The sequence below is a fragment of the Lissotriton vulgaris genome, chromosome 2_1, assembly GCF_964263255.1.
Source record: "Lissotriton vulgaris chromosome 2_1, aLisVul1.2, whole genome shotgun sequence".
In the NCBI taxonomy this organism is placed as follows: Eukaryota; Metazoa; Chordata; class Amphibia; order Caudata; family Salamandridae; genus Lissotriton; species Lissotriton vulgaris.
The window spans coordinates 1289269511-1289286277 of record NC_141687.1 but is presented as its reverse complement, the minus strand read 5'-3'; the positions used below and the strand labels follow the sequence as shown (position 1 = coordinate 1289286277).

The 16767-nt window shown below is 48.6% G+C and overlaps 1 protein-coding gene across 1 annotated transcript in view; it reads right to left on the bottom strand.

The window, feature by feature from the left end:
* Positions 1 to 518: 518 nt before the first annotated feature.
* Positions 519 to 16767, bottom strand: part of LOC147732519 (carotenoid-cleaving dioxygenase, mitochondrial-like) — an 816482-nt gene continuing 800233 nt past the window's right edge. The window contains exons 10-12 of the mRNA XM_086958818.1: positions 10557 to 10739; positions 3166 to 3276; positions 519 to 760 (exon numbers count right to left, since the gene is read on the bottom strand). Coding sequence (XP_086814944.1) covers positions 647 to 760; positions 3166 to 3276; positions 10557 to 10739 — 408 coding nt within the window. The 3' untranslated portion in view covers positions 519 to 646. The remainder of the gene's footprint in view (positions 761 to 3165; positions 3277 to 10556; positions 10740 to 16767) is intronic.

Here is a 16767-nt window from a genome sequence, read left to right as displayed (position 1 = left end):
ACTCATCAAATAAAAAGCAGATTGAACAACTCTTCACGTCTAATCAATTTCTGAAAGTTTGACGCATAGCAAACCCATACGGAATTTGGAAGGGCCATCTAAAAAAACGCACCATCCAGATACATTTCACTACATTTTCTGACTTTTAAAATAGGATTACTACATTTGAAATGTATTATTTGCTGTCACAAATGGACATAGTGTTTGCAACCATAAAAATGCTTATTATTTAAGGGCATAGCTACTGGACAATATTAGAGAAAGACATGAGATTTCTCAAAAGAGTTAGTGCATATTTCTTGGTGATAGTGGTTTGGTGGTGTCTGGTTGCTTTGGACACAAAACTGGTTCAGTACACTTGCCCCAAATCCTAAGAGTTTATCCATTCTTTTCCTGCTTTGTTACAAAATACTGATGATTTGTACAGCGCTTCATGTCACTAAAAGCTCAGGAGTGTATCAAACAGATATCTTCTAGCCAGCACTAACGCGTTTAGAAGATAAATAAAACATGATATTCATAAAGGAAAGTAGGCACTTTATTTTTCTTTAAAAAAAAATATTCTCTACATTTAGGTTTCCATATAATAAATATTGCATATGATATGTATATAATACGTATGTTAACCGCTTTTCAAGATATTCTTTCAAATGGCTGCAAAAACTCCATGGAAGCCACAGGGTATCTGCACTGGCACTTCTGCTCGGCCTATTTCCGAGAAGGTCTTGGCATCCAGCAGGAGAAGAAAGGTGCGATTAGTCTGAAATTTAAAAATAAAACAAAAAAAACATAAATAGTATCTGAGTACTTATAAGCTACTTGCAGGTGGAGTTTAAATTCATCTCTGAAACACCCATATGTAGATTAATCAATGTTAAATTGTGCCTTTGAGCAGGGAAGGGAGCTCCAATATTTAAGCACCCAGGATAGAAAAGGGCCACTTGCCCCAACAAGCTTTCTGAAAGCAAGGAACTCCAAATAAAGGCAATACTGTAAGTGAAGACAGCACAAAGAAGCATAGAGTTTACGGCGACTAGTAAAAATATGGAAGTGACACAGAAGGCTTTATGGATCAGGCAAATTGTATTTAAGTTATCTCTATTTTAGGGCCCAAGAAACGCCCCTACATCCATCAACGAAGGTATGCATTGTTGGAATGCTCATAAGTTATGAAGCCTTGAGAATAGGATACCATTTCCCTGCAGACTGCAAGTCTCATTTACAATGAGACTGCGCCATGGAAGCGTCACTTTTTGCGATGCTCCGGTGACGTAGGGGCCTGCTTCATATTTACCCGGGCAGGACTAAGCCACTTTGCATGGCTTAATGCAGCCTTGTAAATATTGTTCCCTTTAACACAGTTTTTTGGGTTAAAGTGGCGTGCAATGGGTGTTGCTGGGGGCGTTCCCAGTAACACCCATGTCTTTTCAACACTCCCCCAGATTTACAAGGAAGCGTAACTCTGAGTCAGCGAAATACTTTAATTTCTCCTCTTTTTTCCTTTTTCTATGTGTGCTGCAGAGAACACATAGAAGGAGGAAAAAGCCTCTTGTGATTGCTTTGGTGCAGGAAGGTTCCCCTTCCTGCACAAAAACCATCATCCCTGCAACGCAGGCACCCTTGCACCATGGGACAAAGGTACCTGCGTTGTTACATGGCAACCCATTGTAAGCCAGCGCAGGGGAAAAGGACTGGAATGCGTTGTATCTGATAGGTGAGCACATTCCTGCCCTTTTCTTTTGCAGTAGGGCAGCGCAGCAGGAAGGCCTGAGGTGCTGCCCTACGGCAAAATATTGTACATAAGACACTGCACATGCTCTGACTATCATTGGCTGCTGCCAGAGCATGCACTAGGCCATAAGCATGTGCATGAATTAGAAGAACTAATAACGAGGTAACTCCTTATTCTCACTTCACTACTGGGATCATCAAAATCCTAGAAATCTATTTCTGTTCCTGCATGGAGCTCCTTCACTTCGAAAAATACTGTTTCTTCTTGTCTCGGCTCCTGATTCCTACCTGGTCTTGCCTTTCATTGATCTTCCTAGGAGCCTACGTTTTCTGTTCCTGGCTTCTTTCTGTATTCTTTGTATACTGGAATGCCCACCCCACTGCCAGCAGACGGTAAATAAAACGATAATAACATGTTGTTATTATCGTTTCATTTATTTCTGTCAGAGTTACGTACGTCCGACAGGAAGGGCAGGGCGGGGCCAGGACAGGGAGGAGTACTTTGCACTTATAAGTGAGCATATGTGTTTGGCCGTCCGTTTCAGGTTGTCCAAATACATATGCTTATGTTTCTCCAACCCGGCTGTATTGTACAGCCAAGTTGGAGAAACCCCACAGGCTCCCAGGCACCACCTCAGCGGCAAACAAGGCCGCTCAGACCTATCCTGGCGCTGCTCTCGTGCGAGAGAGCAGCGTCTGGATTGGGTACGGAGCCTGTGCTCTTAGGCCCATCCACTTCCGGGATGCGAGGAGTAGGAGGAACAAGGCGGCCAACAGCGGGAGCAGAGTGGTGTGGCAGGTACGTGGTTTTTATTCTATTTTTTTTAATTTTCCAACCTCTCCTCTCCCCCCGCCCCTGCTGCCCTAACAGTTTTAATTGGTGGCAGCTGCCACTGCTTGCCATAAAACCCTATACCTTCTGCTAGCCGGCCAGTATTCCTTACCACTGAGCTTCACCATCAAGAAGGCTTCAAGACCTCTAAGCTAAACCTATCTTTATTACATCACCACTCAGCCAACAACACAGGAATGTGTTGCATCATGATTCTTCTGTACACTGACTGTACTTGTCCGAGTTCTCAGAAATCTTATCAGTTTACCTTTGCACAGACATTATCATATAGCAGTTTTTATGGACACTACCGCCGCCTAAAGAGTAATGAAAGCTGCAAGTAGCTAATCCCTGACAAAGAAAGAAAATAAAGAATATCATTGTAATTTTGTGTGGATTATTTCATAGACAAATAACTTTAATTTTGGGCGATGTGCAGAAAAAAATCGAATTCTGACAACAAAAAAATTCTGTCATGAGGTATTAAAATATATGCATGCGAAGCACATTTATAATATTTTTTTATTTAATAAAAAAGTGGTTTTCCATTTTATTGTATAATATGCAGTACTAGGTGAAAGTGAAAAAAAAATTGTAATCACCTGGTTCGGTGTAATGACAACAGACAGAATAACTCCTTCATCCTCTTCTGTAGCATCTGGTAGTGGCACGAAAACAGGCTCTGATGGGTAGAATCCAGTCTGCCGCCAGACCTAACAACGAAAAATATTCTTCAAAGCATCACCAAAAGCACAGAAACTCTAATTATAAAGTATTCTGGAGAAGTTATTCAAATCTCAAAGTATCCAATGCACAACGTTTTCTGTAACTAAGTTCCAATTAGGTCCATTCAAAAGTACCATGTGGAAACAGACATGCCAGTCCCTGATGCACAAAATGAGGTTATGTGAACATTTAGCATTCCACGTTATCTGACCTGCAGATAGTCCCGTTTCACATGTGCAATAATTATTAACAACAACATATGTGTCAGCATACACTGTTGGAACTATGATATATTTATTTGGAAAATTGAAACGTTGGAGGGATGAACACCTCTAAAGGTCATCTCTTATGTTTTCACATGCCAATTCAAGGAGAGTGACATAGAATGCTTTACTGACTAATTCTATTCAAAGGGACTCTTGCCACTTGTTAAAGTGCAATACCTAGTCAAGCAAGATGGGCTTTGGACTCTGCACTTCTGCAGAGTTGAAGCGAATCTTATTTGCAGTGAGTGTGTTCCAGATACTTGGGGCCAAATGTACGATCGATTTTTGTGGTTGCAAACAGGAAATCGGGCTGTTTGTGCCAGCAAAATAGGTCTGTGCCATGTACAAACCCTATTGTCCGAGTCAGTAACCTAATACCGACTCGCAAAATAGGGTTATTAGGAAGGGGCGATTCAAGGGCGTCCCTTCCTAATAGCGAGTCGCACTACTATGTATATTTGTTTTGCAACCGCAATTGCAGGTCACAAAACACTCGCAGTTTACCACCTATTTCAAAATGGTGGTAAGCCACTTGCACACTGGAAGGTTTCCCCAGGGGACTACTTCCCCTTTGTGACTGGCCGCGAAAATTATTTTTAAGAGCAGGCAGTGGTCCCACTGCCTACTCTTTACAAATGGAACTGAAACGTTTCATTTTTCTTTTTTAAATACATCCCGTTTTCCTTTAACCTCTTCCATGCGTCGGCCGGCCCCTGGCGGTCTGACGTCTCACTGGGCGTGTGCGGAGGACGGCCTGGGACCGTCCGAACCGCGCACATGTGTAATTCCTCAGCACTGCGGGGGAATTCCGGCGGCAGCGAAGTGCTTAAGGAAAAAGGGGTGCATTAAAAAACTGCTTAATTTAAAAAGCAGTCATAGACATGGTGGTCTGCTGACCCCAACAGGCCCCCATGTGCTGGCCATTCCAATAAGGTCACCAATTGCAACCTGCCATCTTGAATATTAATGAGACAGGTCGTTTGCGACCCCATCGAGAATCGCAAACAGTGTCAGAGACACTGTTGTACATTCCATTTTGCGAGTCGCAAATTACGAGATGCAAAACGATGGAATTTGCGAGTTGCAAAATTGAAGGGCTGTACATCTGGCCCTTGAAGTCTTGACACAGAAGTCATGTCCAACCTTAGGACTAACTGTGTAACATGGGCTATCCTCTTAGAAATACCAAAACTCTAGCTGTGGGTATAGATAGACAGTTTGGGGATAAGGTGTGAATTTAATAAGTGCTAAAGGCATTTAAAAGTCAGACATTTTGAAGTGAGTATGCCATCCTACTTATAGGTGGTAAAGAGAGCTTCTTTAGGATGGGGCATGGTCTTGTCACCTTGGTCCCATAATTACTCAAAAGCAGCAATTTAAGCTATCCAAAGTCTTAAAAAGCATTTGTTTGGTGGTCCGCAATAGAGAGCATTGTAGAAGTCCAACCGCCATTAAGACTATCCCTCCAAACAGTGTGCCATGGGCTTTAGATAAGAAAGGCACAATAGAATCTGAGCTTGCGTATCTGGAAAACGCAGGTGACAACTTCTGCCTCGGACTGAAGTGACAACATTGTCTTGGAGTTAAAATCACTCCTTCATATTTCACTATGGCTGCCTCAGCAGAATAAAGATCAAAAAAGTCCAGTAGGTTTGAAAACTTTTTATTTAGGTCTGCCTTTTCTTTCTAGGATCCCTAAGATGAAGGCCTCAGTTTTTGAACCATTGAGCCTTGGGGACCTACCAGTCAGCTGTGGCTGGAATTCAGCCAGGGCAGATTATATATCTCCACATGAGGATAAGTCCTCTGACAATTAAAGATATGCTTGCATGGTATCCACGTAAGATTGCGTAGATATTTAGGTCACTCTTAAACACACTAAAGAGAAGAGTAAGGTAAATGCTATAATAAGGCGAGGAGGTTGAAACGCCACAAGGACCCCATAGGAAGAGGCAATTATACCATGAAAAAGAGGCCCCTCCATAAATGAAGCGACTCCTGCATTCACAAACCAAGGCCAACTAGATATTATTGTCATTTCTAGTAACAGCATATTTTTAAAGGGAGTTAGTAAGGTGAAATGTACAGATGTTTGGAGCCAGTTTCAGACTTTAATTGGATTCACAAATCTCAATTGTACGTAACAAAAAGTACATGAGCTATATATTTCTGAGTACTACTAAGCAACATACCCTCTGATCCTAAATGTTCACCTAGTGAAAAATTATGCATAGATAAATCTGAAACAAATAAACAATTGCAAATTCAACTTATTTTAATTCTCCTGGGAGAAAATATGCTTTTCCTTTGCAGAACCCCCCTCCCCCAGATCCCAATGTGATATGGGGCATTCTCTCTCCATTCCTACCTAGTAAAGACACTTTTTCCTACCTTTAAATGGAATACATTTCAGAGTGTTTAAAGGTGGGCACCTACACATTACAGGTACTCGAATAACCAGAAAGGTACATGTATGTGGGTCTTCACCTACCTTGGGTGGTGGGCACACCCAGAAAGGCGTACAAAGGCTATTTGCAACCTTGGAAATTTTGCCGCAATGGTAACATTTCTGCATTGAGAAATGGATTTTGGGCATGTAAAATGCCACCAATCTTGATTCTGTGACTCAAGATTGGGAATGAAAAAGTGGTCATTATAAATATTTAAGGTCAAGTTTGGGGCAATCGATCAATCAATCAATCAGTGACACTGCGCGCTACATACCCGTAGGGTCTCAAGGCGCTGGGGGGGGGGGGGGGGGGGGGGGGGGGGGTGCCGCTACTGCTCGAACAGCCAGGTCTTCAGCTTCTTCCTGAAGGAGAGGTGGTCTTGGGTCAGGCGCAGGTCGGGAGGGAGGGAGTTCCAGGTCTTGGCGGCCAGGTAGGAGAAGGACCTTCCTCCTGTAGTCGCTCTTCGGATGTGGGGGACGGCGGTGAGGGCGTGGTTGGCTGATCGGAGGTGGCGTTTGGGAGCGTAGAAGTTGACTCGGCTGTTGAGGTAGCTCGGGCCTTGGTCGTGTAGGGCTTTGTGTGCGTGGGTGAGGAGGCGGAAGGTGATTCTTTTGTTGACGGGGAGCCAGTGAAGGTCTCTCAGATGTCCGGAGATGTGGCTGGTTCGTGGGATGTCGAGGAGTCTGGCTGAGGCGTTCTGGATCCGCTGGAGTCTCTTCTGGAGCTTGGCGGTGGTACCGGCGTAGAGGGCGTTGCCGTAGTCCAGTCGGCTGGTGACGAGGGCCTGGGTGACGGTCTTCCTGGTCTCGGTGGGGATCCACCAGAAGATCTTCCGTAGCATGCGTAGGATGTTGAAGCACGCCGAGGAGACGTTGTTGACTTGCCTGGTCATGGAGAGGGAGGAGTCCAGGATGAAGCCCAGGTTGCGTGCATGGTCTGTCGGTTTGGGTGCGGTGCCCAGGGCGGGAGGCCACCAAGAGTCGTCCCAGGCGGAGGGTGAGGAGCCCAGGATGAGGACCTCCGTCTTGTCCGAGTTCAGTTTCAGGCGGCTGGTCGTCATCCACTCGGCTACCTCTTTCATCCCTTCGTGCAGGTTGGCTCTGGCGGCGGCGGGGTCGTTGGTCAGGGAGAGGATCAGCTGGGTGTCGTCGGCGTAGGAGATTATGCTGAGGTTGTGTTTGCGTACGATGGCCGCGAGGGGGCTCATGTAGACGTTGAAGAGGGTGGGGCTCAGAGATGATCCTTGGGGGACGCCGCAGATGACTTCGGAGGCCTCTGACTTGTACGGTGGTAGGCGGACTCTCTGTGTTCTTCCGTCGAGGAAGGAGATGATCCATTCCAGCGCCTTGTCCTGGATTCCGATGTTGCTGAGGCGCCGTACTAGGGTGCGGTGGCAGACCGTGTCGAATGCCGCGGAGAGGTCTAGGAGGATGAGGGCCGCTGTTTCTCCATTGTCCATCAGGGCTCGGATGTCATCGGTGGCGGCGATGAGGGCGGTCTCGGTGCTGTGGTTGGCTCGGAAGCCGGACTGTGAGGGGTCGAGGGATCCGTTCGTCTCGAGGAAGGCGGCCATCTGCTTGTTGACGGTCTTCTCGATGACTTTGGCTGGAAACGGGAGGAGCGAGATGGGGCGGTAATTCTTGAGGTCGGTGGGGTCCGCTGTTGGTTTCTTGAGTAGAGCGCTGAGTTTGGCGTGTTTCCAGCTCTCAGGGAAGATGGTGGTGTCGAAGGATGTGTTGATGATGTCTCGCAGGTGGGGTGCGATGACAGCGTCGGCCTTGTTGAAGACGTGGTGAGGGCAGGGGTCGGTCGGTGATCCGGAGTGGATGGAGTTCATCGTGCGGATGGTGTCTTCGGTGCTGATCGGGGTCCAGGCGTGGAGGGTGGTGGTGGGGGGTGGTTGCTCGGTCATGGTGTGCGTTGGTTGGTTGTTGAAGCTGTTGTGTATGTCCGCGATCTTGTTGTGGAAGTATGAAGCGAGGGAGTTGCAGAGGTCTTGCGATGGGGTGATGTCGTTGTTTCCTGCGCTGGGGTTGGAAAGCTCTTTCACGATGTTGAAGAGTTCCTTGCAGTTGTGTGCGTTGTTGTCCACCCGGTGCTTGAATGCTGTTTTCTTGGCGGCGCGGATCAGCTGGTGGTGTTTCCGGGTGGCAAGTTTGAAGGAGGTCCTGTTGTCCGGTGTCGGTTCCCTTCTCCAGACTTTCTCGAGGGCTCGGCAGTTCTTCTTGGAGCTCTTGAGTTCGTCGGTGAACCATGGGGCCTTCTTGCTGCCGGGTCTGCTAGGCGGGGTCCTCAGTGGGGCGAGTTCGTCCGCGCAGTTGCTGATCCACTTCGTGAGGTTGTCGGCGGCCTGGCTGGGGTTCGCTGAGCTGGCAGGAGGGTGCTGGCTCAGGGAGGTGGCGAGCTGGTCTGCTGTGATCTTGTTCCAGCTTCTGCGGGCGGCCTGTTGCTGGTGTTGGTGGGTCGTCGTTCTCTTGAAGGTGAAGTGGACGCAGCTGTGGTCCGTCCATTGAAGCTCTGTGGCGTGGCTGAAGTCGATGTCTGTGCTGGAAGAGAAGACTGCGTCGAGTGTGTGTCCGGCGAGGTGGGTGGGGGTGGACACCAGTTGCTTGATTCCCAGGTTGGCGAGGTTGTCGAGCAGGGTGCTGGTGTTGCGGTCGTTGTTGTTCTCCAGATGGAAGTTGAGGTCTCCCAGGAGGATGTAGTCAGCGGACGGGAGGGCATGCGGGCTGACGAAGTCGGCGATGTCCTCGCTGAATTGCGTGCGTGGTCCAGGGGGTCGGTAGATCAGGGTGCCTCTGAGGGTGGTGTTCGGGTTGGTGTGGATCTGGAAATGCAGGTGTTCGGCGCTGGTCAGGGTGTTGTCGGTGCTGGTCGTGAGACGGATGGTGCTCCTGTGGATGATGGCGATGCCTCCTCCCATCTGGTTGGCGTTTCGGTCCCTCCGGACGATCTTGTAGCCCTCTGGGATAGCGATGGCGATGTCGGGAGCTGAAGAGGCGTTCATCCAGGTCTCCGTGAGGAAGGCAACGTCAGGGGCTGTGGCGTCTAGGAGGTTCCAGAGTTCGATGGCGTGTCTGTGGACGGAGCGGGTGTTGAGCAGGATGCACTTGAGGTGGGTGCTGCTGGTGTTCGACTTGGCGGGTGCTGGTGCGAGGCTGGTCCGGATGCAGGTGAACTTGCAGGCGTGGCAGCTGAAAGGTCCGTGGGTACGTCGTGGAGTGGCTTGATGGCATTCTGGGAGTCGGCCGGTGTTGAGAGCGGTGAGGGTGGCGGCGGAGTACGTCAGGCGGGTCGGTCGGGGTCCTCGTGGGCCTGGGGTCCTGGCACTGGGCGCGGTCCAGGCGCGGACGGGCGTAGACGGGCTTACCTTTGGCGCGCCTTCGGCGCACAATCGGCGCGCCCGGTGCGCGTGACCGCTGCGCGTTCGCACGGTCGCCATTTAAGGCGAAGTGCGCGGGTGGGCGGAGCAGCTGGGAGGCGGGAGCGGGGAGGGTACAGAATAGAAAGGGGGCTGGGAAAAGCGGCGGTGGCGGGAAGGGAGGGCGGAGGGCGGCGAGGTAGGCGGACAACAAGGAAGGAAAACCAAAACACGGGCAAAATGAAATAAAACAAAACAGGCACAAATTATCGACAAAACAAGGAAAACCAAAACACGGGCAAAATGAAATAAAACAAAACAGGCACAAATTATCGACAAAACAAGGCAATAACAACCGCAGCGGAGGCAGCCGGCAACCGGCAAACGAGGCAGCAGCGAGGCAGAGGGCAGGCAAGGGGCACACGCAGCAGCTGGTGGCCGTGCGGCGCAGGGGTGTCCCACAAGTGGGTCACACTCACCTGCGTCGCACGGTCGCCATTTAAGGCCAAGTGCGCGGGTGGGCGTAGCAGCTGGGAGGCGGGAGCGGGGAGGGTACAGAATAGAAAGGGGGCGGGGAAAAGCAGCGGTGGCGGGAAGGGAGGGCGGAGGGCGGCGAGGTAGGCGGACAACAAGGAAGGAAAACCAAAACACGGGCAAAATGAAATAAAACAAAACAGGCACAAATTATCGACAAAACAAGGAAAACCAAAACACGGGCAAAATGAAATAAAACAAAACAGGCACAAATTATCGACAAAACAAGGAAAACCAAAACACGGGCAAAATGAAATAAAACAAAACAGGCACAAATTATCGACAAAACAAGGCAATAACAACCGCAGCGGAGGCAGCCGGCAACCGGCAAACGAGGCAGCAGCGAGGCAGAGGGCAGGCAAGGGGCACACGCAGCAGCTGGTGGCCGTGCGGCGCGGGGGTGTCCCACAAGTGGGCACAAAACATTTTGTGAATCAGGCAGATAGTAGATAAGAACACTCTCTGGGAAATTTGTCAAGTGGAAGAAAGCAATGAAATACAACAGAATTTAGAAAGAATTCACTAACCAACACCACCAAAAAGATCAAAATCCAACCATCAGTAGTCTCAAAGAATGCGGTCCCTTAAGTGACAGGGTAAAGAAGTCTCATTTGTCACACATCTGCTACTTTGAAGACGAAAGAGAACTTTTGTACCTTGGTCACCTTTGTCTCGACGTCCATCTTTATAAGTGAATCTCCAACAAGGTGTCCAATCCCAAAGCCGTAGAAGAAACGGTATTTCTTTGTGTTGTATCTGGCATAGTTAATGCATGGGAAGTCAAAGCCGCCCAGTTCTTCCAGCGACTCGTCATGAAGATTTTCATGAGTGCACCACACCTAGCAGAATGGTAACAAGTAAGATATTAGAGAACAATGACATCAGTAACTCACTTTTTACTGCAATAGTTAGCCAGAATGGAGAGCCCACATATGCTATTGCTGCAAAGTGCTTCAAAGGAAGGGAACAACGACTGTTGACATATAAGTTACAAAAATATTGAGGGCCTCATTTATGAGATCCCTTCTGACACCGGTGTGTCACTTTTTGTGACGTTCCGTTGCGCAGGTGCCTGCTCCATATTTACGAGGCAGCACTAAGCCACTTTTTTTGGCTTAATGCTGCCTCATAAATATCGTTCCCTTTAACGCAGTTTTCAGCGTTAAAGGGGCGTGCAATGGATGTTACTGGGGGCGTTCCCAGCAACATCCATGGCTTTTTGACACTGCCCCAGATTTATGAGAAATCGTAAATCTGAGGCAGCGCCAAAAACTAACACCTCAGGCATAAGGTAGGCACTACGCGGAAAAATATATTTATTTCTTCTCATTTTCCATTTTCTATGTGTACTGCATTATGCAGCACACATAGAAAGGGGAAAACGCCTTTTGTGATTGTTTTTGTGCAGGAAGGTTTTCCTTCCGGCACACATATAATCATCCCAGTAACGCAGGCACCCTTGCACCATGGTGCAAAGGTGCCTGCATTGGCGCACAGCAACCCATTGTGTGCCGGCGCAGGGAGAAAGGAAAGGAATGCGCCGTATCTAATAGATAACGGCGCATTCCTGCCCTTTTCTTTTTCCGTAGGGCAGAGCAGCAGGAAGGCCTGCGGCGCTGCCCTACTGCAAAACCTCATAAATAAGGCCCTGAACATTTTATTCCATTTTCTAAGATTTGCGTCACTGGCCCATGTCAGCCTGGAGTTTGTGCTTACTAAGCAAACCAAAGCAAGGCAAGTAGCATTCTTAAAATGTCGTTTTAAACTTAGAGACACACAAGATCAGTGCCTAAGTACACTTCTATGGACTGAACTAATTAGAGGTGACGTAATTTTTCCAGCACAGCAGTATATGGATGAAGCCCTGAAGAATCTTCAAGTAAAAGAACCTTGGAAAACACCAGTCACTTTTCAGGTTTAAAAAAAAAAAACTCTTCAGTAAAAGCATGCGGAAACTGTAGAGTTGCCAGAATCAGCAGGTACTGTCAAAACGATCGCACGCCTGGATGGTTATAAACAGTTACATTTATTTGCACTGGCAATGATGCCCAAGCTTCTTACAGTACAAATATTATGTTTTATCGCTTTGGCCTCCTGCCAGCCATCTCATGATCGTGCACCGACACGGGCAAAGGGAAGTAACATGTGCACACGTCCAACCCTTGTGGTAGAAAGAACGAAATGTCTTAAAAATGTGTTCGATTTAAGACATATTAGAGTTTGTGGCCAAGCTGTATTAGCTGATTAAATCCTGACGATCCAATTTTAAATGTAAACGTAGTCCATTTTTTCTCCTAATCAGAAAGGAAGTCAACTTAATTTAATTAGTGGCATATTTACACGGGTATTGAGACACCAGAACAACACTTTTCCCGACATTCCGGTGACGCAATGCCCTGCACTATATTTACAAAGTGTAGATGAGCCACTTTTTGTGGCTTAAAGCCACTTTGTTCATATGGTACCATTTCACAGTTTTGTGTGTGAAAGAGGCTTGCAATGGGTGTTGCTGTGGGTGTTCCACCGCAACACCCATTGATTTTGACACTGCCCCGGATTTACAAGGATCTGTAAATCTGAGGCAGCACCAAAAACTAAACTCAAGCAAAAGCAGGCATTAGATTGGCGCAACAAGGATTTTTCCCCCCACTTTTTTGCTTTTTCTATGTGTGCTACATTCTGCAGCTCACACAGAAAGAGCAAAATGCCATTCATTATTCCTTTTGTGCAGGATGGTAACCTTTTCTGCACAAACAAATCATTAGATGATGGCGATTTGCTACTTCTATGTGTGCTGCAGAATGCAGCACACCTAGAAATAGCATATCACCATTATTTATTGTTTATGTGCAGGAAGACACACCTTCCTGCACATAAACAATCACTCCTGTAACGCAGGCACCTTTGCATTATGGCGCAAGGGTTTCAGTGTTGGCGCTAGGCACCTATTTTTAGCGCCAGCGCAAGGGAAAACACAGGGGTGCGTCGTATTCTTGTAAATACGGTGCATCCCTGGGTTTTTTAAATGACGCGATGCTGCAAAATTTGTCACAGCGCCACACCATTTCCTCATAAATATGCCGCTTAGTGACAAGCGAGTTGAAAGGGAGTAATCCCCTTTTTTTTTAACTTATTTTATGCTTTTATATTTCTCACTATTATTTTAATTCACCAGTATTCAGTTCCTCACAGGGGAACCTGTGAGGGTCTGATGGGTTGCTGGACTCTGGTTTGTGCACACCTTTTTGTTTCCCCCCCATCCCCCCAAGTTTGGCGATAGTTTTACACAGCACCACATTTTTACACACCGCGCTCAAATGGGGGGATACAAACAGGCAAGCCTGTCTGTACCTGTTCGCGGACAGTTCGCACCGAGTGCCAGGACCACTGCACAATCTGTCTCCCACCATGTTGCTAGAATCACTACACTGGTAAGGAAATTCAAGCACTTAACTCCTCAGTCTCCCCCACTGGCTGTTCAAGCTTCAATTGTGCCTTGCTCTCCCTATGACAAACTTTGACTGCAATAGGTGTGGCTCCACATAACGGCCCCTGTCTCGCTCACTCCTGCTGCGCCCCTCAGTAATCAGCTACCTCTTCCTTCATCCTGCGTGAATGAGCTGACCTCCAAGCTGCGCTGTGCGCTTACACATGCGCTCACCCTCTCTAAGCATACATTAGAACTGGCTGACTTTATAGACAATCAGAAACTTGATTTGTTGTTCCTAACTAAAACATGGGCAGACGCTGCATCCAATCCTGACTTCACTGTAGTATTACCCTCAGGATTCTCGATACACAGGCTAACCAGACCTCTTAAAACAGTCCCATCCCCAGACTGCCAAGCCTTCTTCTTTAGCTTAGACCTCAATATTAAACAATCATTTAAAGGCATATTATTACACCGCCCACCAGGTTCCAGGAGCGGTTTTGTAAAAAAATATTGACTCACTGTTGGAAGTTGGGGTATCTGCAAAGGACATCACCATCCTGGGTGAATTGAATTTCCATATCAAGGCTTCTTCAGATAGAGACACAAGAGCCCTTCTCCAAATAAAGAGCACTCTAGGACTGACGCAAATAATTAATAAAGCCACATATTTGGCCAGGCATATGCTAGATGGCACCCCCTTACAAATAATTCCTTTGTTAGTATAGAGGATGCATTGCCGCTAATCTGGTCGGACCATCACGCAATCATGTTTGGAATTAATAGTCCTTAAAATTCTCTCATAACTCGGGTCCAGGCCGATTCTCCCGCTTTTGGGCATGGAACAAAATTGACACTGACCAACTCACCCAGCAGCTGGCACAGACACAGCCTATCCTTTCACGGCACTGAACAAGCCTTGCTAGACTATACTGATTGGCTAAATTCCGCTTTCAGTAGTCCTATTCTGTTTATAAAATCATCTACCAATAGGAATAAGCCCTCTACGCCCTGGTTTACTGAGGTGCTCATATTAGAGAAGGGGGCAAGCAAGCCTCCTTGTTTTAAGCCATTTGCGGTAGGGATAGCTTGTGATAAACCTCTGTACTCACTCAATAAAACTCTACACCATGTATCACTATGGAGGGCGTGAAGTAGCTATAAAAGGGAACCCGGCATACCCAAATTTAAAAGCTTACTCCACAGCAAAGGATGATCTACTTTATTAAATGCTGTGGGGAAGTCAATAAAAGCTGCGTATACCTTTCCTCCTCTAACTTTAACATAATTTATTACCTGAAGGGCGGTCATATATCAATCGATCCATGTTGGCCCTGAACCCAGTTTGCTCCATAGGTATGATTTTATGAGCTTCTGCCCATTCACTAATCTGGGTCAGTAAGCATTTAGCAAAGACTTTACTCACTGTGTCAATAAGTGTGAATTGACTATAGTTTTCTGGTAGGTGACGGTCTTCTTTCTTAAAGAGTGGAACTATGATACTTCCCTTCCAACAGGAGGGAAGCATTTTTCTTTCATAAGAACATTTAAAAAACAAGTGGAGAATTTTACTCCAAAGAGAGCCATTTTGTTTTAAAAGAGTAATTGGTGGGGGCGTGGCCAAGATGGCGACCGGGACGGAGGTCTAATTGCGGAGCTCCTCGCCCTAATCCCTTGTAACCCCCCACAATAGCCCCGAAATAGCTAATTTGGCCCCCCTCACATCCTGCACGAAGCAGCGCGGACGCGTAACCCCGGAGTGCGGACCAAAAGAGGTGAAACTGCACTCACTCACCGCCATCGCCGGCTGGAGCCGGAGTGAGCCGAGGAAAGGGCCTGGTTGGTACGAGTCGGGCCTGCTGCCATCCCGAGGCCGACCGTCCCGCCCGGAGGGGTCGCAGCTGCTGACCGGGACGAGCCCTCGGCATCAGGGGCCCCCCGGGTCACCGGGGAGCCACTTGGAGGGAGTCTTCGCCCCGCGGCTGGAGTGACCCGCGACTCGGGCATATCTCAAATTTAACCCCCGGCTTGGGCCTACACACATTACGGAGCCGGCGGAGGAGGGCAGAGGCGGACCCAAACTGGATTGGCCCATACTGCCGGGTCATTGAAGCATTAAAAACCGGCGCTGGGCCACCGCTGTCCCCAGAACCACAGAGGGGTCGCAGAAACAAGAGCCTGAGCTCGCGCACCCGAGGCAGACTGCGGCCCGGGCGCACGATACTTTAGAGACCGGCCGGTGAGACACTGGCAGCAAGAAGAGAACCTTGTGAACGGGAGCTGGAGGTGAGCGCTTAGGCAAGTCAAGCACGATTAGACTCGTGTTGGCCCTCATTCTGAAAGAACACCTGAAATTGCGTGGCGCCCCGCCTCGGGGCGCCAACTCGAGGCCCCAGCTTGGGCCTGTAAGACGCAGCCACGAGTGAGGCGATCGCCGGAGGCCTAGAAGAGGAGGACCCACCTTCACATCACCGCCTGGGGCATCTGGGGACCGACCCGGGCCGAAGTGCCAGTGCCCCAACCCGACCAAGTGAGGCCCACTACGAGAGATCTAAAGGACGCCTGAAAAAAGAACACATCACAGAGTCCCGCAGCTGGCCCCAGCGACGGTACCTCACCCCAGCTTGCGCTGATACCTGATGCTCGGGGGGTACGAATCGAGCCCCCGGTGGGTGTTCTGACACAATTAGCTCCCGCCTGCGCCTCGAGGCACATTGCTAGGGTGGACTAGAGGCTGTTGAAACCTAGGCGACCCCCCATTGGTCAAGGTTCTGAGGCCCGTACTCAATGCCATACGTCTAATCTGCTGAAAGCAAAGGTGAGCTGCAGAAAACCTGCGAACGCGACCCGATACCACCTTGATCAACGACATTGGGCCCTATCAACAACGCAGGGCACGAAACCGCAACTATCTCGACAGGAGCTGGGGACACTACGCCCGTCAATTGAACTACCTTGGGGACCTAGCAGGGTATCACTAGGAACACTTGCGGCCACGGGATCGGAGGGGTGACGGGAGTGCAGCTGATAGACCTTCCTGACAGAGAACGGGGGTGTAAATCGGACCGCACCACCTAGACGGACCGACCACAGCACAATGTCCAACGCTAATCGCAGGGGGGGGTCGACCGAATGTTGAACTACTCATGAAGACATCCACAAAAGGCGAGAAATCCCAAACACCTACGTCACCTTCAGCATCGGTGGCTACTCCAAACAAGAACACTGAGGAAGCCCCTATCACGAAGTCGTTTCTGGAAACCCTCTTCAACACGCTACGTGATGACTTCCAGACTTTAAAGCAGGAACTGGTGAGTGAGCAGAGGGAACTGCGCCGGGACCTAGATGGATTGGGGGAAAGAGTGGTGGCGGTGGAAGATTCTAACCATGCACGCTGTGAAGATCTGGTGCACCTTCAACAAGAAGGCCTCCGTCTT